At 48.7% G+C, this 22,091-nt stretch overlaps 10 protein-coding genes across 10 annotated transcripts; 7 read left to right on the top strand and 3 right to left on the bottom strand.

The window, feature by feature from the left end:
* Positions 1 to 629: 629 nt before the first annotated feature.
* On the top strand, positions 630 to 3,815 carry BJ212DRAFT_319774 (uncharacterized protein). The gene is made up of 13 exons (XM_041342911.1): positions 630 to 819; positions 876 to 905; positions 960 to 1,000; positions 1,059 to 1,103; positions 1,156 to 1,259; positions 1,308 to 1,647; positions 1,694 to 1,820; positions 1,871 to 2,341; positions 2,407 to 2,747; positions 2,801 to 2,957; positions 3,008 to 3,117; positions 3,167 to 3,207; positions 3,258 to 3,815. Exons 1-13 carry the CDS (start codon positions 760 to 762, stop codon positions 3,602 to 3,604), a joined length of 2,214 nt encoding a protein of 737 aa, XP_041199291.1. The 5' UTR covers positions 630 to 759; the 3' UTR covers positions 3,605 to 3,815.
* Positions 3,678 to 4,737, bottom strand: BJ212DRAFT_319999 (uncharacterized protein). Its single transcript, XM_041342912.1, has 3 exons — positions 4,512 to 4,737; positions 4,068 to 4,455; positions 3,678 to 4,017 (listed from the first exon to the last, which is right to left on the bottom strand). The coding sequence occupies exons 1-3, from the start codon at positions 4,662 to 4,664 to the stop codon at positions 3,752 to 3,754; spliced, it is 807 nt and encodes a 268-aa protein (XP_041199290.1). The 5' UTR covers positions 4,665 to 4,737; the 3' UTR covers positions 3,678 to 3,751.
* A 210-nt stretch (positions 4,738 to 4,947) lies between these two features.
* BJ212DRAFT_1475386 (uncharacterized protein) lies at positions 4,948 to 8,468 on the top strand (the record flags this gene model as incomplete). The annotated part of the gene is made up of 9 exons (XM_041339225.1): positions 4,948 to 5,128; positions 5,184 to 5,350; positions 5,400 to 5,504; positions 5,552 to 5,617; positions 5,670 to 6,220; positions 6,270 to 6,405; positions 6,468 to 6,741; positions 6,790 to 6,909; positions 6,961 to 8,468. 9 exons carry the CDS (start codon positions 4,948 to 4,950, stop codon positions 8,466 to 8,468), a joined length of 3,108 nt encoding a protein of 1,035 aa, XP_041199289.1.
* A 184-nt stretch (positions 8,469 to 8,652) lies between these two features.
* BJ212DRAFT_1444036 (endonuclease exonuclease phosphatase) lies at positions 8,653 to 10,105 on the bottom strand (the record flags this gene model as incomplete). Its single annotated transcript, XM_041337906.1, has 7 exons — positions 8,653 to 8,807; positions 8,859 to 9,290; positions 9,346 to 9,428; positions 9,478 to 9,498; positions 9,557 to 9,860; positions 9,954 to 10,037; positions 10,072 to 10,105. 7 exons carry the CDS (start codon positions 10,103 to 10,105, stop codon positions 8,653 to 8,655), a joined length of 1,113 nt encoding a protein of 370 aa, XP_041199288.1.
* Positions 10,106 to 10,492: 387 nt separating this feature from the next.
* BJ212DRAFT_1317640 (Metalloenzyme, LuxS/M16 peptidase-like protein) lies at positions 10,493 to 14,990 on the top strand. The gene is made up of 21 exons (XM_041334269.1): positions 10,493 to 10,847; positions 10,901 to 10,939; positions 10,992 to 11,028; positions 11,083 to 11,192; positions 11,248 to 11,354; positions 11,406 to 11,500; positions 11,552 to 11,643; positions 11,697 to 12,013; positions 12,063 to 12,148; positions 12,207 to 12,393; positions 12,449 to 12,621; positions 12,670 to 13,048; positions 13,098 to 13,408; positions 13,456 to 13,679; positions 13,728 to 13,828; positions 13,879 to 13,950; positions 14,008 to 14,148; positions 14,201 to 14,287; positions 14,338 to 14,403; positions 14,451 to 14,537; positions 14,584 to 14,990. The coding sequence occupies exons 1-21, from the start codon at positions 10,529 to 10,531 to the stop codon at positions 14,893 to 14,895; spliced, it is 3,342 nt and encodes a 1,113-aa protein (XP_041199287.1). The 5' UTR covers positions 10,493 to 10,528; the 3' UTR covers positions 14,896 to 14,990.
* Positions 14,973 to 16,222, bottom strand: BJ212DRAFT_1444034 (uncharacterized protein; the record flags this gene model as incomplete). The annotated part of the gene is made up of 3 exons (XM_041337905.1): positions 14,973 to 15,173; positions 15,225 to 15,807; positions 15,864 to 16,222. 3 exons carry the CDS (start codon positions 16,220 to 16,222, stop codon positions 14,973 to 14,975), a joined length of 1,143 nt encoding a protein of 380 aa, XP_041199286.1.
* Positions 16,223 to 16,495: 273 nt separating this feature from the next.
* BJ212DRAFT_1317634 (acyl carrier protein) lies at positions 16,496 to 17,434 on the top strand. The gene is made up of 5 exons (XM_041334268.1): positions 16,496 to 16,736; positions 16,790 to 16,870; positions 16,923 to 16,980; positions 17,042 to 17,071; positions 17,121 to 17,434. Exons 1-5 carry the CDS (start codon positions 16,554 to 16,556, stop codon positions 17,126 to 17,128), a joined length of 360 nt encoding a protein of 119 aa, XP_041199285.1. The 5' UTR covers positions 16,496 to 16,553; the 3' UTR covers positions 17,129 to 17,434.
* Positions 17,290 to 18,941, top strand: BJ212DRAFT_1317633 (uncharacterized protein). Its single transcript, XM_041334267.1, has 5 exons — positions 17,290 to 17,363; positions 17,425 to 18,077; positions 18,141 to 18,242; positions 18,294 to 18,869; positions 18,924 to 18,941. The coding sequence occupies exons 2-4, from the start codon at positions 17,781 to 17,783 to the stop codon at positions 18,690 to 18,692; spliced, it is 798 nt and encodes a 265-aa protein (XP_041199284.1). The 5' UTR covers positions 17,290 to 17,363; positions 17,425 to 17,780; the 3' UTR covers positions 18,693 to 18,869; positions 18,924 to 18,941.
* Positions 18,942 to 19,164: 223 nt separating this feature from the next.
* BJ212DRAFT_1317627 (60S ribosomal protein L13a) lies at positions 19,165 to 20,419 on the top strand. The gene is made up of 5 exons (XM_041334266.1): positions 19,165 to 19,229; positions 19,285 to 19,509; positions 19,569 to 19,835; positions 19,887 to 19,982; positions 20,038 to 20,419. Exons 2-5 carry the CDS (start codon positions 19,351 to 19,353, stop codon positions 20,116 to 20,118), a joined length of 603 nt encoding a protein of 200 aa, XP_041199283.1. The 5' UTR covers positions 19,165 to 19,229; positions 19,285 to 19,350; the 3' UTR covers positions 20,119 to 20,419.
* Positions 20,420 to 20,446: 27 nt separating this feature from the next.
* Positions 20,447 to 22,087, top strand: BJ212DRAFT_1317619 (cytoplasmic protein). Its single transcript, XM_041334265.1, has 2 exons — positions 20,447 to 20,831; positions 20,891 to 22,087. Exons 1-2 carry the CDS (start codon positions 20,595 to 20,597, stop codon positions 21,620 to 21,622), a joined length of 969 nt encoding a protein of 322 aa, XP_041199282.1. The 5' UTR covers positions 20,447 to 20,594; the 3' UTR covers positions 21,623 to 22,087.
* Positions 22,088 to 22,091: the final 4 nt, after the last annotated feature.

The raw sequence follows: 22,091 nt of genomic DNA, 5'->3' as shown, positions 1-22,091 counted from the left end.
TCTTCGGTATTGATAGGCTCACGTTGAGTTGCCTCTTGGTTGTTTCACCGAGCTTTAAATCCGCTTCAATATGACACCACCAATAATGTATTCCCATGGACGCTCCGAGTTGAAAGGAAATAATTTATAAACTTGGATGACTCACTAGAACTAGAGGGCAATTGGAAAACGATTTAATATTAACTGGGAACTTCCGTCTGGGATGGACCGAAGGGAACAGCCGTAAGTAACTTGGTAGGCAAGTCATTCCTTTTGGAAAGGCGCCGGCTTCCTTGAAAGACCTGACACTCATGCTGTGTGTGTCTACTTACAAATGTCGGCGGCCTGTACGCAGGATCCTTATAGTAACATTAAGTATGTTAATGTAACGTTCATGCCCGCAGGAGCTGATAGGTGTGCTAGACATTTTGAGTTGTGTATGCCTGCCATTGTTGGTGACCGATACAATTGACTAAGAACGTTTCAGCCTCGTACCCTTCTCGTACCTCCTTGTACCTGAGATCGATTATTAAAGGTCCGCGAGGCCGCTCACCCAAATACGTACACGAACATTTGAATGATGGTATCCCCATGATGCAAGTGCGAACTCCTCGTCGACTATACCACAGTTGAATGCTCCCTGCGACCAGTTCCTGCGACCACTGATAAACCAGGTCTTCTTCTCCCTATCCGCTACGCCTTCACAGAACCACAGGTCCGGGTATCACTAGCATTCGAACACTAGTAGTAATACCATCAAACACTAACTTACATCAACTAATGCCAAAGGCAACCCCAACCGCTAGCGCTACCAACCGTCCTGCACTTCGTAGGAACCAGGTAAGTACATACCAATCTTTCCGGACTTAAAGTGGAATCTTTACTATCCTTCAAAGGCTTGCCGCCCATGTCGAAAGAGAAAACTTGTGAGTTTGCGATCGGCCGCCTTCGCCCGGCAAAGGTTGAATTCAGACCTCTAGAAGTGTGATGCTGCCCGTCCCCACTGTGGCACATGTGTAAAGTGCGTACAATAATTCTCGGCGTTCGGTAACTAGATTGCCTGACACGCCGCACACAAGGCAATGGCAGTCTCTCATAAGTGTCCCTGCACCGCCCGACTACGCGTAAGTTCTCTAAGAATGCATGTGGCTGGTGATTTTCACATCCAGATCTCAGGCACCCAACAGAACCGCAGTGTGTTTATGATCCAGTAGACGGTCTCGCTTTGGCGCCAGATACAAATCCTCTCGACAAAATTCGGCTTCTGGAGGAAGAAGTTTGTATGTTGCATAACCATTTTAACTATCCGTTGGCTAAATCGCTTGTAGCAAAATTGAAGACCCAACTTCAAGAGCAACGAACCAACGGACTTTCAGGACCATCTCAGCAACCACTACGCCGTCTCAATCAGCTGCGCCCTGGGTCCGCATCGTCTTCCTCGAATCTTGATTCTGGAAGTCAGGCGACTAGTTCTGTCCAAACACCGTCGTTTCTTTACCCAAAAGACCGTATAATTCCAGGCCACATGCACGACTCAGATCACCGTGACAACAGCAGCAGTCCAGAGCTTTACGAGGTTCGGCACAAGAGTTCCACTGACACCATTCTCGAAATAATATACTCCGGCTGGAATCCCGATCTCCCTGAGCGCAGTGTTTTGGAGCACTAGTGAGGTTTGACGTTCCGTCCATCGCGTCCACTAAGGTTTCCATAGTATAGATGTGTTTTTCAAGTGCGATCCTTGTGGTCCTCGCATCTTTCATCGCCCATCCTTTCTTGCAGCCGTACGTCTGGATCCCAGGGATCCTTCCTTTCCACACTCGGCCATACTCCATGCAATAGTGAATCTGCCACTAATTTTAATTTTGGATCTTACTGACAGCAATGGTAGTGTGCGTCAGCTTCCAGGTGGTCCTCCCGCAATGTGGCAACTTTACCCGACGGCACGAGACGTGACGAATTTGCGGAGTTCCACGCAAGTAAAACTCGACAGTATATCGACAAAACAATGGCTACTGGCCAAGATATCTTTCCTGTCGTTCAGGCGTGCATCCTGCTTGCTTGGTATTTCTATCAAGAAGGGCGCTGGGTCGAAATTTGGATTTTCGCAGGATTCCAGACTCGTGTTGCCATACCACTGCGGTTAAATTATCCAGGAACTTTCTCGACTCACAACACTACATCACCGGACGGGTACCTCCCTCCCCCAAAGGATCTCAGAGATCTGGAGTCACGTCGTCGCACCTGGTGGACAACAATCATCTTTGACCGTATAGTATCGGTCGGTGGATGGATCCATGCAATTGATGAGAGGGACGTCGGAACTGAGCTTCCTCTCCGAGGGGAAGACTTCGACTCAGAGGTGAGCATTACTTATCGTTTATTTGAGAGCTTATGATGGCTCCAGGTTGACCTCACCCTTCTTAGCAATTAATGCCTAGCAATCCTCAAGACATGTGTACGGAAGACGTCTTTACCACACATTTACCGAAATATACCGATTCTTTTCTACTTCTAATCAAGGCCATCATGATGTTTGGTCGCGTCACAGACTTCAATGTCCGAGGAAACTTGCGTGCTCCGACTGCACCTAGCAAGTTTCAAGACCCTTTCGAATTACCTGGCTTTGCGGATCTCGACCGACTTGTCTACAATGACTTCCTAGAGAACCTTCCGACTATGTTCAAGATGACAAGCGCTAATGAACTGCCTGGTAATCATGGCTCAGTGGACACAGATTTATATATGGTCCATATTATACCGTACGCGTGAGTGTCTTACCTTACTTTCCTCTCGTCGATTCTCACAGATCGACTTTAAGAGCAACCATCACACTCCACAATCCTTATCTTGACCTAACCGACTTGAATCGCATATCCACGAGCCGATGTATCAACGCAGCAAGAGCCATTCTTTCAGCCTACTTCAAGTTATCCGAGACCTCTTTGGATATATCACGATTGCACCCATTCGTCACAGTGAGTTCCTGAGTTATCCCAATCAGAGGTCATTCATTGTCTATCCCCAGATCTGTTGGTACCTTGCAGCAGTTGTTCAAGTCCAGGTCTGTAAGCACTTCATAGAAATAGGGGATGAGACGAGAGAAGATCAGGTATGGGGAGAAATTAACGTCTTGCGGTACGCCCTCGTTGAAAGCTCGTGGCATCTCCATTGACTGGTATGACAGACAAGCAATGCTCAACTACGGAGCAAAATCTCCCATAGGTAGTGCGTATGTCTTTTTTATTATTAAAGACGCCTCATTCATCATGGTGCAGCTCGCCAAGAGAAGTTATTGCAAGGCCTTATGAGAGAAATAGTACGATTGACAAGCCAGAAACAGCCATTGGAGGTGGGGCTGCCCCTATATCCATTCTCTCATACTACATTGTTTGCGACATCAACATTACCTGAAAATGCTCAGATGGCGCCTCTGCCAAATCCCTCCATATCACACTCAATGGAGTACGATTCCCGGATGTTCATCCGAGATTCGGATTCACTAGATTTATACTGCCGCCCCCCTGACAACCTACCTCCCCTCCAGCCCAGCTGGTCTCCCCCCGAGCTACAGCAGCCGCTCCGTCCCGAGAGCGGATTAGTGCGATGGAGTTACCGCACATGAGTTTACATTACTTGGTTTCGAGCCATTATTTATACTGTTGGTTACCCTGGACCGTGCATATATCGCTTGTTTATAATGAATGTATTGGATCACTGGTGGCTGGTATTCATTACTTATCGAAAGAAATATCTCATTGGTGCATTAGCATCATACAAAATCGCGGGAGTCCTGTGACTGTCCTCTCCTTCTTTCGGCCTCCAGAATAGCATCAAATTTGGCTTGCTCTGCTGCTCGATCATCCATTCCGGATGATGGTGGGTCGTTACTGGGCGATGAGGTCGAGTTGGGCAGTTTATTCTGTTCATGACGTTGTCGGATAGTGTCCCACGAAGATACATAAGCAGCAGAACGCGCGTTCGCTGCACGTATCTCCTCCCAGCGATTCTTTGGTTGAGCTGCTTGGGGTGAAGCGGCTGCGAAAAATGTCAGGACGGCATACAGCAGAGCCAATACGGTTACTCGCCATCGGGAGCCTTAGAATGAGGCCAGGATTTCTTCCAATTCTCCTCACTGACCATCTCAGGACCACGCTCTTGATTGCTCCCGGAGGTACTAGCAGCAGTGTCAACATGTGCAGCATCCTTTCCTATTCGTGCCAGCGTGAAGCCCAACTGCCCATCGCCGCCAAGTCTGCGGTCAACATTGCGCAACGCTTCTATAAAGCCCGCGGGGTTTTCCAGAGCCTCTGTGAACTGTCTGTGGGCCAGGACTTGTCTGACCCGGCCAAAAACCATCCCTATGAGGGTGGCAGCGCCCGAGCACCATGTAAGCTTTGTGTGAGTCCACCTGGGACGCGCCACTGAGTACCCATAGCCAAGGGTGACGCCTGTAGCCCCGACTCCATATATCGTCTGTTCGTAAGGATCCGCGGTCAAATATGAACATGATACCGGAACAGCAGACGAACAGGCCAGTGTCTGTGCCCCCCAGGCAGGAACCCGGTTGCTAATTCAAAATCATGCTTTGTGATGACGCCTTTCTCTAACTCTGGCTGTAGGAGTTCGACGGCGCGTGACCGCGAGGGGAAAGTGGCTTGGAACCAGTGCAGGGGATATGACATTGTCGATCGTGTCAAGGTTAGTTTGTAGTAATTATTATTGATTTAATCTTTTGTTAGTTAAAATATTCGAAAATAAACTGTCACACTGGTAGTGCATGCTCTCATGCCACGATGAAAGGTTGTTGTTTGCTCAGCACTGGAAATGTTCTCATCAAAATTTGATTGAAATAATTGTTGTTGTGCACGTTATCCTCGCGACTGTCAGTCACCTGAATTTACAGAGCGTCATGCCTACAGGACTAATATTCTAATCCCAGCCACTTGAAATCTCTCGCTTTCAATCATGTCTGGTTCCATTGGGATCGGACACAGACCTTTGGATCGTGATATGAAGCTACCTCCTCTACCACCAGATTCACTTACTATATCACCACCGCTACCTCCCAAGAATATCGGCCTTGCAATAGATACTCACCTTAATGACGGTCCTCAATTACCTCCAATACCAAGCCTGGCATCTCTAGGTAACGCATCTTTCGCGCCCTGATTTCATAGGCACATATTCACACCGGCCACAAGGATTTGACTCGCCCAACTCTCCCGCAATGGCAGCCGGACCAGTTGCCTCATCAATGTCTTTTCCCTCCCCTACCTCCCCAATAGAAAAGCCCAAGAAATCTAGTCCTTTGACTGATCTTATCGAGAGTGAAAAGATCTATGTGGAGTACTTGACTGGTATAATACGAGTGCGTCCCTGAATTCATTACGGACATGTCAGATTCATTGCTTTTGTAGAGAGTAGCCGCAGCATGGTCACGATCCAATTTGCCACCACCGGAGCTCGATGTCATGTTTCGTAGCATCGAGAGTGTCTACAAGACAAATCGCACACTCCTCGCGGTAGGCAACGTGTTTTCATGTATACGATGCGGCTAACACGTGTACAGAAACTGAAAGAAATTGGAGCCAATCCGTCCTCGCCAAAAGCTCTGGGCGACCTCTTAATGCGATGGGTGAGAGTTCAGCACTAGGCAAGACTTCCCTCATCCTGAATGTGCTCCAAAGATCGATGACCTTGACCGACCTTACACGACGTACTGTCAGCAATTCTCTACTGGTTTTGATCAATGGGAGCCTGTCAAGTCAAATACGAAGCTTCCAGGCGTTCTCGAGACGTTCTCTACGGCTAGCCCTCCCTCAATAGCTGCAATTCAGTCCTCTCAGATAACAGACCTATCGTTATGGACCTTGGATGCCCTATTTCTGTTGCCCAAGGGTCGTCTTTTATATTACAGGAAACTATACAACAGACTGCTAAAGAGCACGGTACCGGGCAGGAGCGACCATCGACTATTGACGGGTGCTCTTGAGAAGTTAGATGATCTATTGGAGACTTTGGACGGAAGATGTCAGGTCAAGGTTGGCCAGAGCCCTCCCGCTTCCTCTTCCGCACTGCCGCCTGTCTCCCCTGACGTGAAGTCTGAGCCTATCGCTTCCCCAGCGATGTCTCCGGTGGCAGAATTTGACGCAACGCACGACAAGCTACTTTCAGGTCAATTTGGGGGAGGAAATACAAGCGCAACCACATCCGTTCGTGAAAGCGGCTCCTCAAGCGGGTGAGCACGGACAGTGATGTTATGCTGTGTGATGTTGACATGCAATTAGAGCGCGATTTTCCCGGGAAACAGGGACAACATCCATCAGTCGTAGCTCCACACCAGCCCTGCCTACATCCATCGCTAACCTGGAGAAACGCTTGGCGACAGATATGACACTCGACTTATTCACCATGGAGCCTAAGGTTCGTTCGTTCGCATGGTGTCGTGGTGATATCTCACTGATTGTTTTACGTTGAATACTTAGCTAGTTCGTCTGCAAATGTCTCCGCCAACATTGCCTTATGCTCGAGAGCTTAAATTATCGGCTAATGTCGTCGTCCGTTTTACTCCTCGTTCGACAGGCGTGAATGTTGTTCACCAGCACGGTTTTGTCTTTATTCTATCAGATCTGTTTTTAATATGCGAGAAGATGTCCTTGGATGACAGGGTTGCAGCGGGCGTGGACGGTCCTGATATGCGGCTTTGCTATCCTCCACTTTCTGGAAAGGTCCTGAAGGTGACCGAGATACCTGACCAAGGTGCGTAACGTGATCATCACACCGAATAGAACCTCAAAATCTTGGCAGATAACGTACTTCAGATTTCCATCATGCGGAAAGAGACACTGATTCTTGAGGCCATTTCAATGCAATCCCGGGACGAGATCATCAAGGAATTCAAGGAGTGTATCGCTTTTGCCAGGACCAGTATGTGCACGTACCTCTGACTGCGATATCCCCTAGTGACATTTTGATAAGTTTCTGGAGCTGCTTCAGAACCAATACCCCCGTTGCCTAAAGGTCTCCCTGTATCACCAGTTGCTAATTTTCCTCCTGCAAATGAGGGATTCCCTTCGCGTGAACAGGTCAACGACACTCAACAGGGTGTTCCACAAGTGCAGGTTGCCAGTTCTAGTGTGTTGAATGGAAGACCTGAGCTCCCTTCTGCTCCTAATTTCTCGAGACCTCGCGTCACATCACAACAGAGTTTCGCGCCTCGAAAAACAAGCTTGGGACAATTTGCTCCAGGGCAAGTCGTAGCGGGGAATGGGAACATGAGTCCTAGTGAAGGTGCTGGTATGCCCCAGACGCAAAATGTCCAAGGTGCTCAGAGGATGCCTTCATTGCACGATGCTCCTTCTGGAGTCTCTCACCCCATACGTAGGCCATCTGCTGGTCAAGGAGCTTCCTCACATCCGCCACCTTCCTCCTTCGGTTCGGGTCAGGTCATGCCGCCAGCTCGGAGTGCAAGCATAACCAGCTCTTCGCATCCCTTCCCCAATCAGGACCCCAGCATGGGTGGCGCACCTCACAGGGTATACTCTCCTCCTGCTGTTCAAGGCTACCCGCAACAACCACCCTTGCGTCATCAATCATCAGTCCATTCGTCACATCACACCCCGATGCAGCCTCTTCACCATCAATCGTCTCTCAATCATCAACACCCGTCGATTCATCAACATCTTCGTCCTCCACAAAGCGCACCTCCCCAAGCTCAATCTATGAACTTTTCTCAACAACAACACCATCACACTCAGCCATTTCCTTCTCGGTCTACGGGCCTTGGAGGTCCTCCTCATGGGCTTCCTCCCCCTCGGCCACCGTCTGAGCCGCAGCCGTCCTCCGGGAGACTCCATAAGTCGGCATCATCGCGATCTCTCCGCTCTCAGTATGACTATGCCCCAGGTCCGGGTCACGCACCACCACTTCCTTCCTTACCTGGAGGGCTGCCGATGCCATCACGACCTTATGGCCAACGCACTGATTCAATCAGTTCTGCGGGTAGTGGCAATAATGCTTCGATGAGACCTATCCTACCATCGCAGCAGATCAGTTCCAGAGCAAACTCGTTCACCGAATCAAATTTCCACGATCATAGCCCTCCAACTTCACCGATAGAAGAGCGAAAGCCTCTGGGCCCAACCAGGCCCACGATAACGGAAATGAAGTGCAGGGTCTTCCACCAACAACAGCACGCACAATGGAAGTCGCTGGGCTCTGCGCGACTGACTCTCTATCAGCAGCAGCCAACTAATGTCAAGCAACTTGTCGTCGAAGCGGGCTCAAAAGACAAGAAGAACATTCTCATCTCGACAATAGTGCTTACGGACGGTGTGGAACGCGTAGGAAAAACTGGTGTTGCCATTGAACTTAGCGATGCCAAAGGTTCACGGACAGGCATCATCTATATGATTCAACTTCGGAACGAGCAGGCTGCTCAAGAACTGTTTGATAAATTACTTGCAGGGTCGGACAGGTCGAAGTAATTCGGGGTAGCGTAGTCGTTCCGCTGAACCAGGGTATGCGTGCCTGTTTCTGTGTTTTCTTCATCCTTCCGTGTATCACATCAAGTTTTTTACACCATCTCATTTACCAATGCTGGCTGGGCCCCATTCCATTTGAAATACCCTAGACAGGTTATGCCACATACCTCCCCGACATTGTATTCTATTATGATAAAAAGAGTTCCGCGCAAAGAGAGACGTGATCACTCCCGCAAATGCCAATCTGAGGAAGACCTGCTTCCATGTCAGTGGTACGATGTAGATTGAGATACCCCGCGACATTTATGCTGTGTTTGGGTGTGTCCACGAAGAAAATGTAATCTGACGAAATCAAACTCAGCAAGCGAAGGGCGAAGAGAGAGACGAAGAAACCTAGCGTTGTTTTCCAGTAGTGTGTGTAACTAGTCCACATTGGCTCATGAGCTCCAAGTCTGGTTGGGGGCGAAGAGACTCGATCGCCAAATGTGTATAAATCACCTGGGGTGCCGTTGTCTCTTTGAGCTCTTTGACCTTCATCATATGCGCTCCGAAGCTTGGCACCATCGATGAAGAGTGACGTCAGTTCAAGGTCGGATAGCAGTCCGTCTGACGAAGTGGCTACTCGAGAGTTATTAATGACCCTGTCTGGATCAGCCTCTGAACCGTCTCCCTCTTCATCGTCCGCCTTCTTGGTAGTTGGTGGTACAGTGGAATCGATGGTCACATGAATAACACGAGACATATGCAAACGTTGAGACTGGACCTCAGTAAGCGAATCGCCGGTGAGCAAGGAGTATGCCGGGTCATCGGGAGTAAAGTTGAAGTCTAGAATCATCAGACGTCAATACACGATACTCCACCCCAAATTCACCGCGTTTACCGCCAGCGATGATGCAGGGCCAATGGTCAAGTTTCATAGACTGTCGGAAATTAAGGACTTCTCGAATGAGGATACCGGCCTGCCTGTGAGCCAGCTCAGCGATTTGTTCGACCGGCGAATAAGCTAGAGTACCTTGCTCTTTCGTACGTGAATCTGAAACAGTAGATCAATGTTAATGTGGGCTTAGTTGAAACATATTGATTGCACCAACGCAGGATGCCAAAACAGGTGGGTGGTTGCAATGATGACACCTTGGTGATCGGTGCCGGCTTCACCCAATGCGACCATAAAACCGATATTTTTCGTAATGCGACTTGATCCAATGCGTGCAGCAGGAAGGGAAGAATCCTCACGCACTTCCTGTTTGTCGTACTCGATTACAAGTTCGCCCAGTCGATTGTATTTGTTCTGCTTGTAAGCAATAAGGCAGCCATGCTGCTTTCCAGGGCCTGTAGCATAAGCGGAGGAATATCCTGCCTGTTCTAGAACAGGAGAAAGCTTTTCTAGGCGATCCACTTCCTATGGGTGGCAGTACTCAGCATGGGAACTTGAATGTCTTAGATGGTTGACGACTAGCCTGCATGCACATTATATCCGCAGAATGGGACAGATGGACAGAATCTCTGCATGTATCATAGGCTCCCTGTGAGAAGTTTTAAGGGCTTTTGAACTTGTTGGGAAAAGGTTCGAGCCTATTCTCGAACATCGCTGAGCCTGAGCACACACCGGGCGTGAACCAAACGACGCACGAATCAGACATTGAGCAAGAAGCTAAAGTATTGATGCATCATGGTTCCGAGATACAAGAAGAAGATCCACAAACATTCCAGGACATGACCTTGATGGTGGACCGAGGTGCAGTCTTTGTGCTTGGCAAAGACTTCCATGGCCTTGAAAGAAATATTGGAGGGAGATGGGTATGATTTTGTGCATTCTGTTGCTGCAATTTCTTTGCTTCGCGCTGTCTACGTCGTTCCTCCGCAAGAGCCAATTGCTCAGGTGTTGGCTTGTAATTAAACATACGCTTTGTCTCCATCAGCAGCCTTGAGGAACGGGAGCGAAAGAACGCAGGGGACAGCGTCCTCGGTTGTAGTCACATGTGCGAGCAGTATAAAATTGGACCACCAAGTAAGTGCTGACGTAAAGAGCACCGTTCCGCTCAGAAAAATCAAGGATTGAGTGAATGCAGCGACTGTTGACGGCGTCCCGGCTTTCTGCACGGACACTCTCTCGGAGACGCATCGGACTATCAAACCTATCAGTCCAACTGCAAACCGGCGCTAATCGCCATCTCCCCTTCCTTTCCCCTCGCCGCTTCTTCCAATCATCGATCTCATCGATGTCACCTTCTCTAAATGGCTCAGCTCTCCCGCACGATAACTTCGAAGCCCATGGCAATTTCGACCTGGTTAAACGTGTCAAGCTAGATTACACTGATGTTGTCGTATCAAGATGGCAGAGCCGTGTCACTGGTCTCACTGTTGTCCATCTCGATTATGAAGGTATGCATCGTGTCATATAGTTTTAACATGTTCAACATTAATTTCTTGGCCAGCACCCATCGTCAACGGCTACTTCGTTGTTGGTACCGAAAGTCAGTATCACTCTATCTTGCGACTTAACGTCGGGGGCTAACTAAATGACAGTCTTCGATGACAGCGGCTGCCCGCACACTTTAGAGCAGTAAGTGGAGCGTCTAATTGATTTACAAATGTAGCTTAAATTGCCGTTCCGGAGTCTCGTCTTCATGGGTTCGGAAAAATACCCATACAAAGGCATCATAGACCATCTTGCGAATCGCGGGTTTTCTCATGGGACCAATGCATGGACGGACACCGATCATACTGGTAAGTCTATTCCACAGTACCATATTCCTTCCTTCCATCGACCCTATACTCCCAGCGTATACTGCCTCAACTGCTGGAGAGCAGGGCTTCCTTCAGCTTTTACCAATATATGTCGATCATATCCTCTATCCCATGATGACCAAGGCAGCCTTCTTGACTGAGGTCGGCAGGTTCTCAAAGTTGTTGCTTCTGGACATACTGACACGCGCTTAGGTTCACCACATTAATGCAAAGGGTGAGAATAGTGGTGTTGTATACAGTGAAATGCAGGGCCGCGAAAATACGTCAGGCGATCTCATGGGTCTTCGGTCTGTTATTATGTTATACGTTTATTTTTGCTGCTCATGTTCATATCTTAGCTCGCAGCGTCTCTTGTACCCTCCTGGGAGTGCCTATCGTAGTGAAACTGGTGGACTCATGTCAGCACTCAGGGTTCTCTCTGTTGAGCAAAGTGAGTCGATCCCCCTTGGCATCCATCTTCTACTAATGTCCTTCTGATCTCAGTCAGGGATTATCACGCCACTTACTATGTCCCGCATAATTTGTCCTTGATCGTTACTGGAAAGCTTTCTAGCGGAACAAAGTCTCTGTTGGCTGTAGTGCAGGACAAGGTTGAGCCTAGTATTATTTCACATGGCCAAAACCATGGCCCCCGTCCGAGCGGTTGGAAACGACCCTTCCTGGAGACCGCCAGTGCCAACCGTTCTCCCATCAAGCAAATCACGAAGGAAACCGTTGAGTTCCCTGAGAAGGACGAGAGCCAAGGTGAACTTTTGATCACTTATGCTGGTCCCTCGCCCAACAACTTCATGGAGCGAAAAGTACGTGGTCTTACAAACCTTCTCATTCGGAGCTTACAATCTCTCGCAGGCTTTAGACATTCTTGCTACATACCTTACATCATCGCCTGTTGCCCCTTTGAACAAGGAGTACATCGAAATCGAGTCGCCCCTCTGGTGAGCATCCTTGGTTCAATCTTCGGTACAGTATCAGGCTGACGACGCTCCTCGCAAGTTCGTACATCTACTTTAGCGAAGACACTCGCGCGACAATGGTTGACCTGCCGATCTACATTGGTTCGGTCCCTGTCGAAGAATTGGATAACTTCGACGAGAAGCTTGTCGCAAGTCTCAACCGGATTGCATCTGATGGTATAGATATGACGAGAATGTCCATGGTCATCAACCGGGATGAGCGCCAGGTGGGTTGGGATCACCAAGTCGTGATCAAATATCGAAGTTATTGACATTACCTAGCTTCGCAGTAAATTGGAGTCAGCTAAAGGCGACACCTTTTCAGGCGCCATTATAAGTGACTTCCTGTACGGTGCTGCGGATGGTTCGGACATGCACCCTGCCCTAGATGAAATCAATCATTACAAGACTTTGCGGACATGGACTAGCTCGCAATGGGTGGATCTTGTACACAAGTAAGTCATGATGGGTAATGATTGCGACATAACTCAACGGCCGTTTAGGTACATCATCGACCGCCCTTACGTTGTCATCATTGGCAAACCCTCTGCAACTCTGGCAGAGAAGCTCGAGCAAGATGAAAAGGCTCGCCTTGCTACTCAGCGGGAGACACTCGGTCCAGACGGTCTTGCCAATGCAGAGCGGGAGTTAGAAGCTGCAAAAGCTGAACATGAGAAGCCAATACCGACTGATGTTTTGACGTCGTTCCCTGTTCCGGATGTGAAGAGCATCTCCTGGATACCTGTTCAGTGCGTCCAAGAGCCTGGCAAAGGGCGGTCGAGTACTGTACCTGTACAGAATATTGGACAGTCTCAGCTTTCCAAGCACATCCAGTCTGATGGGTCGCCACTTTCCATGTTCGTACAATACGACCATGTCAAGGTGAAGGTTCCATAATCTCATTTTGACCATGACGCTGAAGACTATCCAGTCCGACTTTGTTGCTGTCCATGCCTTCTTCTCGTTGGCTAAGCTGCCTAATAGGCTACGGCCCTACCTTTCGACTTACCTCTCGGTGTTTTTCTCGCTCCCTGTGCAACGCGCTTCAGGAGAGGTACTCAGCCATGAAGAGGTTGTTAACCAGCTTGACGATGGGACAGTCTCATATGAGGCTCTTCTCGGTATATCCGACCAATTCTCTGAAGCAATGCGCGTCAGCTTCAAGGTCGAGACATCCCAATATGAATCAGCCATTGCATGGTTGCGTGATCTCGTATACAATTCGATATTTGACAAGGAAAGGTAGGATCTCATGATATTCGTCTAGTTTTATGTCTCATGCGGTGTAGACTGCAAATCTCTGCTGCCAAGCTGGCGCAGTCGCTTCCAGAACTTAAGCGCGATGGAAACAATGTTCTGTCCTCTGTATGGGCCGAGATGCTCTACGATAAGAGCTCGACATCGCTTGCTGGCGCCATCCTTCCTCAAGCAGAATTTGTGCCAAAGCTTATCCAGAACCTTCAAGAAGATCCTGATGCGGTGGTCGCGGACTTTGAGGAACTGAGGAAATACCGTACGTATCATCAAAGCATGACATGGCATTCATTTATAGTATGACCAGTGACGGATCCCACTGGAGTACGGATATCAGTCACAGGTAACATCTTGGACATACCCAAGCCGCGGAGTGTCTGGTCAAAACACTTCGGGGACCTTCTACCGGTGCGTGTTTCTTCATCTGGCATCAACAGCATCATTTCATGGCCACGCAGGAATCCAAACTTGCTCCGTTGAAGCGAGCGAGCGACACCCTTAGCGAATTGGGTAAGAATCCTGCAACCAAGGTGCGAACAGCTTTTGTTTTGCAGTTCTGTAGTATTCTCATCAGTTCTTGTTCCTAGGCTACTGTGGTCAGCTTGCCGACGATCGAAAGCTCGTTTGTCAACCACACTACGAAAGCAATACGAGGCTTCGATCATCCTGAATTCCCAGCTCTCCGAGTAGCGCTCGAGGTTCTCAATGCTGCAGAAAGCTTCCTCTGGGTGGGTGAACTTATTGTAGACGGAACCGAATCTTGCTTATTACATGTGTTAGCGTTCTATCCGGGGCTCTGGCCTTGCGTATGGCGCCTACATGTCTGTAGATAGAGAAGCTGGCTTGCTCACATTCTCGCTCTACCGGGTATGCAGCTCTCTGGTGAATGGTAAATTTTCTCGCTGATACTCTTACAGAGTTCCAACAGCCTGGAAGCGTTTAAACAAGCAAAAGAGGTCGTTAGCGGACTAGTTGATGGGACTGTGTGTTTTATGTTTTCCTGATCATAACATTTACTGATCAACAGCAGGTGGCGCTGGAGGAGACCGCTCTTGACGCAGCCAAAAGCAGCATTGTCTATGGCGTCACCAAGAATGTCGCAACGGCTGGCCGAGCTGTACGTGCGTTCATTCAAGGTCGAATCATGCTAACAGTAGTCATAGGCTGTTAACTCCTTTACCAACCAAGCTCTTAAAGGAGTTCCCCAAGACCACAACCTGCAAATGCTAGAGAAGTACCAGGAAGTGACCAAGGCTGATGTACTTGCTGCCCTGAAGAAGCATATTTTGCCTGTGTTCGACTCGAAGTTATCTATGGTTACAGTGGTCACCGCACCTTCCAAGGCGGACGAGATTGCGGCCGGATTGACAGGTCATGGCTTCAAAGTCGAGAAACGGACGCTGGAGGTCGAAGCCGATGAGGATGGGAGTGAAAGTGAGAGCGGTAGTGATAGTGAGAGCGACTCAGGACGATAAACAATAATTATACGAGGATATGAATCTACACCGCATCCCTACTTATTCGCTTTGCCTTTTAGTCAATGATATTACTACTATTCTGGTGCAGTCATCTGGGATTTCGGATCTGAGGGAGCGGTTTGAAGTTGAGGTCCGGTGCTTCCCACTACTTGGATCATTTTTTGCTGCGCCTCGCCTGGTTTCATCTCGACTCCTCGCAGAAAGTCGTTGTCAACCAAAAATCGAATCGCTTGAGACAGGTTTGATACCGTGATGCGAATTTCGGGAAGAAGTAACTAGGCGACGTATATCAACTCGCAATCTGACAGATAATGGGCACTACATACACTCCGGAGCAATGTAGGTCGTGATGCAAATGGATTTCGCGGCGGGGGCTTGGGTTGAGGTTGAGGTGACCTCTTTATAGGTTTGGGTGGTGGTTGTGATTGCGGTTCTTGCTTGAGCTGCGGCGCTAAGACCAAGACTGCCTCTGCAGCCGGAGGAGGCTTAGAAGATACAACTTCGGGAGCGCCGTCATCCGAACTTGAGTCCAAATCAGATCTATCCTGTTGCTCCGCAGGAATTGATGGGGCAAGAGGTGCTGCCTGGGGTTTCATCGGTAATGACGTATCTTGAGTCCTTGAGACAGTAAAACTAGTGTGACTGCCACGACCCATTCCTCTACCCCTCCCTCGACCCCTTGGTTGCTGGCCCCGAAATGATGAATCATCCTTTCTCCGCTTCCTTCTGGCTTGTAAACCCATGTCTTCAGGTGTCAGCTGGCCTCTCGCGACAGCCTCCTCTAGCTTCCTTTTCTTTTCTTCCACTTTCTGTGTAGTGGGAAACCGGTTCTTGCGCTCTGCTATCCAACCATCGATTGCTTCTTGGGAGTCGAGGATCAGAGATGTTCCCTGGATCGCAATAGGTTTGCTAAGCTATAAATTAATCCAATGTCACTAACTCAACAGAATTTAAGCTGAGCCCACCCTTTGAGACTTGGATCGGTATCCCATTCGTCTTTTTTCTGCCATCCAGGGGGGAAGATAAAGTGGCGGTCCATCATATGTGTCTCGACTGATTTCTTAGAGCCAATAAACACACAACCTTGACGAGTACAGCGACAGTTGCCAGGCTGGTACCAACTAGCATACGCTTGGCCACTGGTAGAGTCTAGCTTTCTATCGTTGGTCTGCACAGGAACATTATTGCCAGCATCACGGGATACCTTTCGAATACTTCCGCCGGTAGTGTGTTGAGGCATGTAAGTGGACGATAAGGTATATCCCTGCGCATTCATGGTGGGCTGCATGACTTGCATATACGCCTGATAATAATGAGGAGACATTCCATGCTGAGCATACGGGCTGGCCAGTGCGGCTGTTATGACGTTTCCTGCTATCGCAGCCTGGGAGGATGCGTATGCGTACGCTGGATGCTGAGCGTTCTCAAGCTGGTGCGCATTCTGAGGGCGAGGAGATGGGCCAACTTCGAATTGCTGGTACGGTCGAGGAATCATGACAATCGATTCAGACAGAATCAGACTTGTCAATGATCAGAATCAAAAAACGCGTCGAATCTTCTTTGTGCCCACGTGATCTGAGTCTAAGCACACCTTCGGCCAAAGCCGGACGTCTTAACTTTTCCTTCCAGGTTCTAAAACGTTGCCTTTGGAAAACATGTCTTTCACTCGCCTTGCCCTTCGCAGTGTGACTCGTGCACGACCCGTGCTTGCGATGTCCTCGAGACAGACCTGGGCGTTCCGTGCGAACTACTCGGCAGCGGCAGGGTTGTCAAAGGAAACCATACAGACACGCGTACTGGACGTACTAAAGGGCTTCGAGAAAGTGGACGCAGCCAAGGTCTGAATATTTTCCTCGATGACACCTTTTCTATTGACAGTACTCTTCACTAGCTAACAACTTCGTCTTCATTCACGGATGATCTCGGTCTTGACAGCTTAGACGCAGTTGAGGTGGTTATGGCCGTAGAGGAGGTGCGTAGCTATGTCTATTCACAGAGAACTTCATCAATACGTACTTTAACAGGAATTTGCTATCGAGATTCCAGATGCGGAAGCTGATGAGATAAAAACCGTCCAGCAAGGTGTGTTTCCGCCGCCCGTTTTATATAGGCCATCTACTAACTCTTTGTGAACGTCCTTTAGCTATTGACTATATTGCAAAGACGCCAGAAGGTCAGGACATCATCTGTCTTCGCAGTTTATCTACTGACATCCTTTGTAGCTCATTGAGGGATTGGTAGTACAGTCATTAACCAGTCCTTTACGCTCCCCTACCCATTTATACAACTGCGGTAAAATTTATTGTATCGCGTTTTTACTATAACCATATGAGACAAAGTTGTGAAGCAACATTCACTGCACGCCAATTGACCTGTGATCAATATGTTCGATGAGGACAGGCATCGACAATTGTCAAACGTATTGTCACTGTTATGTATGGCCAGTGGCACATCTAGGGCGTCCGGTACGTGATCATATTATCCATCAGTGATGACTTGTGGGTAGTTGGTTGGCTTGCCGCAAAGCTGTTTTCCCTTCTGTTTTGGAGGTCAATAGTATTTTCCAAGACTCAAGACTACACCCGACTTTTTCAAGCCTGGAGTGAATTATATGTCTATGTTGCAGCGCAATGGGTGAGACAACAACAATGTCTGGACTCCTGCAAGGGAGCGAAGTGGTTGGGACCACACTTGAAGCTTCGAAGTTGTAAAGATCACAACTTGGCTATCGATACCATACGGAATGACGTGTTCAAGCTTACACTCTGATTAAGGTTGACGCTAGGCCAGATAAGCGCGAAGTTCGGTTAGCCAAATTACGAACGCCCTCAAGCGCTTTGGTCTATTGACGGCTCGAGTTCGGCTAAGTGTTTGTAACTTCCATGGTATCCACATCCACATACCACATTACCTATTTTCCCGCGCGAGCACGATGTGAGCCGGTGTTACTCATTCTAGCAGATTCGGGGATCCAGTTTGAGTACGAAGAAGTACCTCTTGCGAAGTGGCGGGGGATGAAGAAGACAGGCCAGGTTACGCCCGCGATGTTTCCATACGGCGGCGTACCTGTTCTCCGAGTAACAGACAAAAGCTCTGAACCAAGGAGCGAATTTCTGCTCGGAGAGACCTCAGCTATCCTGTCTTACCTCGAGGAGATACTGACACCGCTAGGAACTACGGCAAGTCATGCGCATCCCTGAATAAACTGCACCAGTACTAACTTAGTATTGATCATCTGGTAGCTGAACAAAGACCTCCCACTCCAAACCCGTGTGCGCATACAGATGATCAAGGAAGCATCTTTGTACTTCACCAACAGGGTATGGCAATTGAGTGTGGAAAAGGTACTCAAAGTTACTGCGATTAGAACGTGAACTGAGAAATAAAAACCACAGGATTGGCTAGCACCACTATCACGAGATAAGATTTGGAAAGCAATCACTGTACGATACCTGCGCAACACAGAAGCCGCACTCAGAGAACTGCAGAAGGAGATGAAAGTAGTGCCAGCAGAGACGGGCCAACTGACTGCGCTTCATGCAACAGTGGCGGCAGCTATCACGTTTATAACGCAAGTGTTCCCATCTGCCAAGCGGGGGTTGACGCCCGGAGGGAATTTCCCGTTGTGCGGGCAATTATGGATGGCAGTTATGACTCGCCCAAGGGTTGTTGCTTATTGGAATGAACATAGGATTGCCGGTAAGGCGTGGACAATAACGGAGTACGGGACAGCAGAGTGGATTGCAAGAGAAGCAGCAAAGTTTGACTCGCCGAGCTTGCTGGCCAAGTTATGAGATGCAGATTCCCCGAGTCCACGTGATAATGTTCGATGATCAGTTCACGCACACGTCGCGTTTATAGGAGACTTACCGTACCGACGTATCATATCATGTCTCTTAATGGTATATGTATGTCCCGCCAACATTATAAATGTCAACGACGTGACCGCCGTAAATTTGTCGTGCATCCCGCCTCAGCGCAATTAGCAAATAACCCCGTCGCGATGGAGTTTACGAAACGCCTCACAAGCCTCTTATATCCGAAGCGGGAGTATTTTATTTTTAATATTATAGCTGGAACACAACCGGCGATTGATCCTGTATTAAGTCGAGAGAGAAAGAGGCGTGATAACGTTCCAATGGTACTATAGTTACATTGAGTATTTTTGAGCGAAGGTTTAAGTCTGCGATGTTAAATTTTAAAGTAGAGGACGTTTTAAACAAAGTTTCATTTGAGAGCTCGGAGATTGCCGAGAGGAACTGCATAGTTCTTGTCACAGTGGCTGAGACTGGCAAGTTCCCACATTCGACAACGACCTCAAGACCTTCAAGGTAAGAATCATATCTGCCGTGTAAACACTCCTGAACACGTATTTCTATCCCCTAGGTGAGCGCGGAATGGTCATGTCACTTATTTCAAAGCTTAACCCGGCGTGTTTTGATAGACTTTGTAATGGCCACCTTCTCATCGACACCCATCGTCATTGATGGCAAGGGTCACCTCCTTGGTCGACTGGCTTCAATAATCTCCAAGCAGATTCTCTCTGGCCAGAAGATTGTTGTCGTTAGGTGTGAGGAGATCAACATCTCCGGCAGCTTCTTCCGCAACAAGGTATTTTGCCATTTCATTAAACCAGTCAATGAACGAGACGCATACACTTAAATACCTAGCTGCGCTACCACAACTTCCTCCACAAACGCCATATCGTCAACCCCAGAAAATCTGGGCCTTTCCATCACCGTGCTCCTTCCAAAATTTTGTTCCGTGCTATTCGTGGTATGACTCCCCACAAGACTCCTCGGGGCGCTGCTGCTCTTGAGCGCTTGAAGCTCTTCGAAGGTGTTCCACCACCATACGACCACAAGAAGCGGATGGTTGTTCCCGAGGCTTTGCGTGTGTTGCGGTTGAAGCCCGGCCGGAAATACTGTACTGTTAAGGTGGGCTCAGTCGTTGATTCGTATGACTTGGATGACGAACAGGTGATTTAGCGTCTGTCGCACGAGGTTGGCTGGGGCTACAAGGATGTTGTGGACCGTCTTGAGGAGAAGAGGAAGATCAAGGCAGAGGCCTTCCACCAGCGCAAGGCACGTGAACTAGGCGAGCTTCATTGAACAAGACTGACTGAGACATGATCAATAGATTACAGCACTGAAGTTGCGCCAAAAGGCAGTTTCGGATGCCTCGCCATCCTTTGAGAAACTGACAACGCTGGGGTACTAGTTGGATGAGAGACTACTTCATCTTCTATGTGCTTGCGTTGCTTTATGTTATGATCGTTCCCATAAGACATGCATGTAACTATGCGATCTCTGCTGAGCTGGCGTTTTTTATGACGATAAACCTCCACCGAAAACACTTGCAACAGAGATGTAGTTCTAGGCATGCATATGATATAAATTGATAATTGACTTGGACAACAGTTTGGGAGAGACGGCCTTATGCGTCATAAGATGTGGCTGTGTGATCGGACGGTGACGGCACCGAAAAAGGTATCGACGGAGGCAAGTTTTGCTAACAAGTTTCTTTGCATCTTAACCTCCATCATCATTTAAGTTCGGTCTTCCTCATCTCCATCCCCTTTCACTTCTCCCTCCCCCCTTTCTCTCAACTCACAATGTCTGCTGAGTCTCCAGTTCGACACACCTCTGGTAATCTCATCTTTTTATCTAGGGGTGATCTCTACAGCTCATATTTTAATGTCACCAGCTTCTCCCGCAGGATCACGTTCATCTTCTCCAAATAATGCTCATGACACTTTGACTCTTCGTGCTCTTGTTAACACAAAGGAAGCTGGCGTCATCATAGGCAAAGGCGGGAAAAATGTCGCTGATCTTCGTGAGCAGACTGGCGTCAGAGCTGGCGTCAGTAAGGTTATCCCTGGCGTGCACGAGCGCGTCCTTACCGTTGGCGGATCTGTTGAAGCCGTTGCAAAGGCAAGTCAACTCAAATATATGCTCGATTTAGCGCTCACACGTTGTGGCTTCTGCTTCAGGCGTACAACCTCATAATCTCCCAACTTGTGTCATCCAGTCCATCACCCATCTCCCTATCATCGTCATCGCCTCATACCTCAATCCGTCTTCTAATTTCTCACAATCTCATGGGTACGATAATAGGTCGTAGCGGTGGCAAAATAAAGGCTATTCAAGATGCTTCGGGCGCGCGCATGGTGGCGTCAAAGGAGATGCTTCCACAATCAACTGAGCGCATTGTCGAAGTGCAGGGCGCACCTGATTCGATCGGTCGTGCCATCGAGGAGATTGGCAAATGCTTATTGGAAGATTGGGAGAGGGGTCAGGGCACCGTTCCATTCCATCCTGGTGCTGGTGATGCCACCTCAGGTACGAGACGATCAGCCAATGGCTATTCGGCTGGAGCTCGCAAGTCCAATGGAGATGTAGCTCGACGTTCACCGCCACCTTCGCCCCATTCGCCTACTGTTGCACAGTCAACAGCCAACCTGCGCACGCAGAACATCTCCATACCGTCGGATATGGTTGGATGTATCATCGGTCGAAGCGGAAGCAAGATCACTGAAATCCGGCGGCTGTCAGGATCCAAGATTTCCATTGCCAAAGCTCCACATGATGAGACGGGTGAACGGATGTTTACCATTGTCGGTACCCCGGAGGCCAACGAAAAGGCTCTTTTCCTGCTCTACAATCAGCTCGAAAGCGAGAAAGAGAGGAGGGTTGGCAGAGAACAGCAGCAGCAAGAGGAGTAATTTGGCATACGGTGTCTGTTTTCGTGTTGGAGACTGCATTCAAAATCTGAACCTGCGTCCCTACTCGCACACGCGTACCATATGTATCATGTTCCGTCACCTCGCCACTTCTTGTCTTGCTGTTGTCAGCATACTGTCTCGTCCGTACTCTGTTTTGTGCATCGTCTGACGCCATTTGGCACAACGTGCTCATACTGTCCTCTTACCCGCCTGTGCATTCGTCTCCTTCCGTCCAAAACCCTTACATACGTGTTTATATCTTTCTCTCGCCTTCTCCCTTCGCCTTCTTGCCTCGCTCTCATGTTTGTGTTTGCCCTCTTCCCCTCTCGTAAAAAGTCATCGCTCCCACTGTCATGCGTTACATACAGCACATTGTAGTACACATACTCACGGACGATAAATCTATGCACGTATAAGTACCTGCTGTTATACATATCGTTGTCATCATCAGATCACGTGTGAGCAATTT

This window comes from Suillus subaureus (genome assembly GCF_016647635.1).
Source record: "Suillus subaureus strain MN1 chromosome Unknown BJ212scaffold_2, whole genome shotgun sequence".
Taxonomy (NCBI): domain Eukaryota; kingdom Fungi; phylum Basidiomycota; class Agaricomycetes; order Boletales; family Suillaceae; genus Suillus; species Suillus subaureus.
Note: the sequence above shows the minus strand (reverse complement) of the source record. Positions and strands in the feature narration are given on the sequence as shown.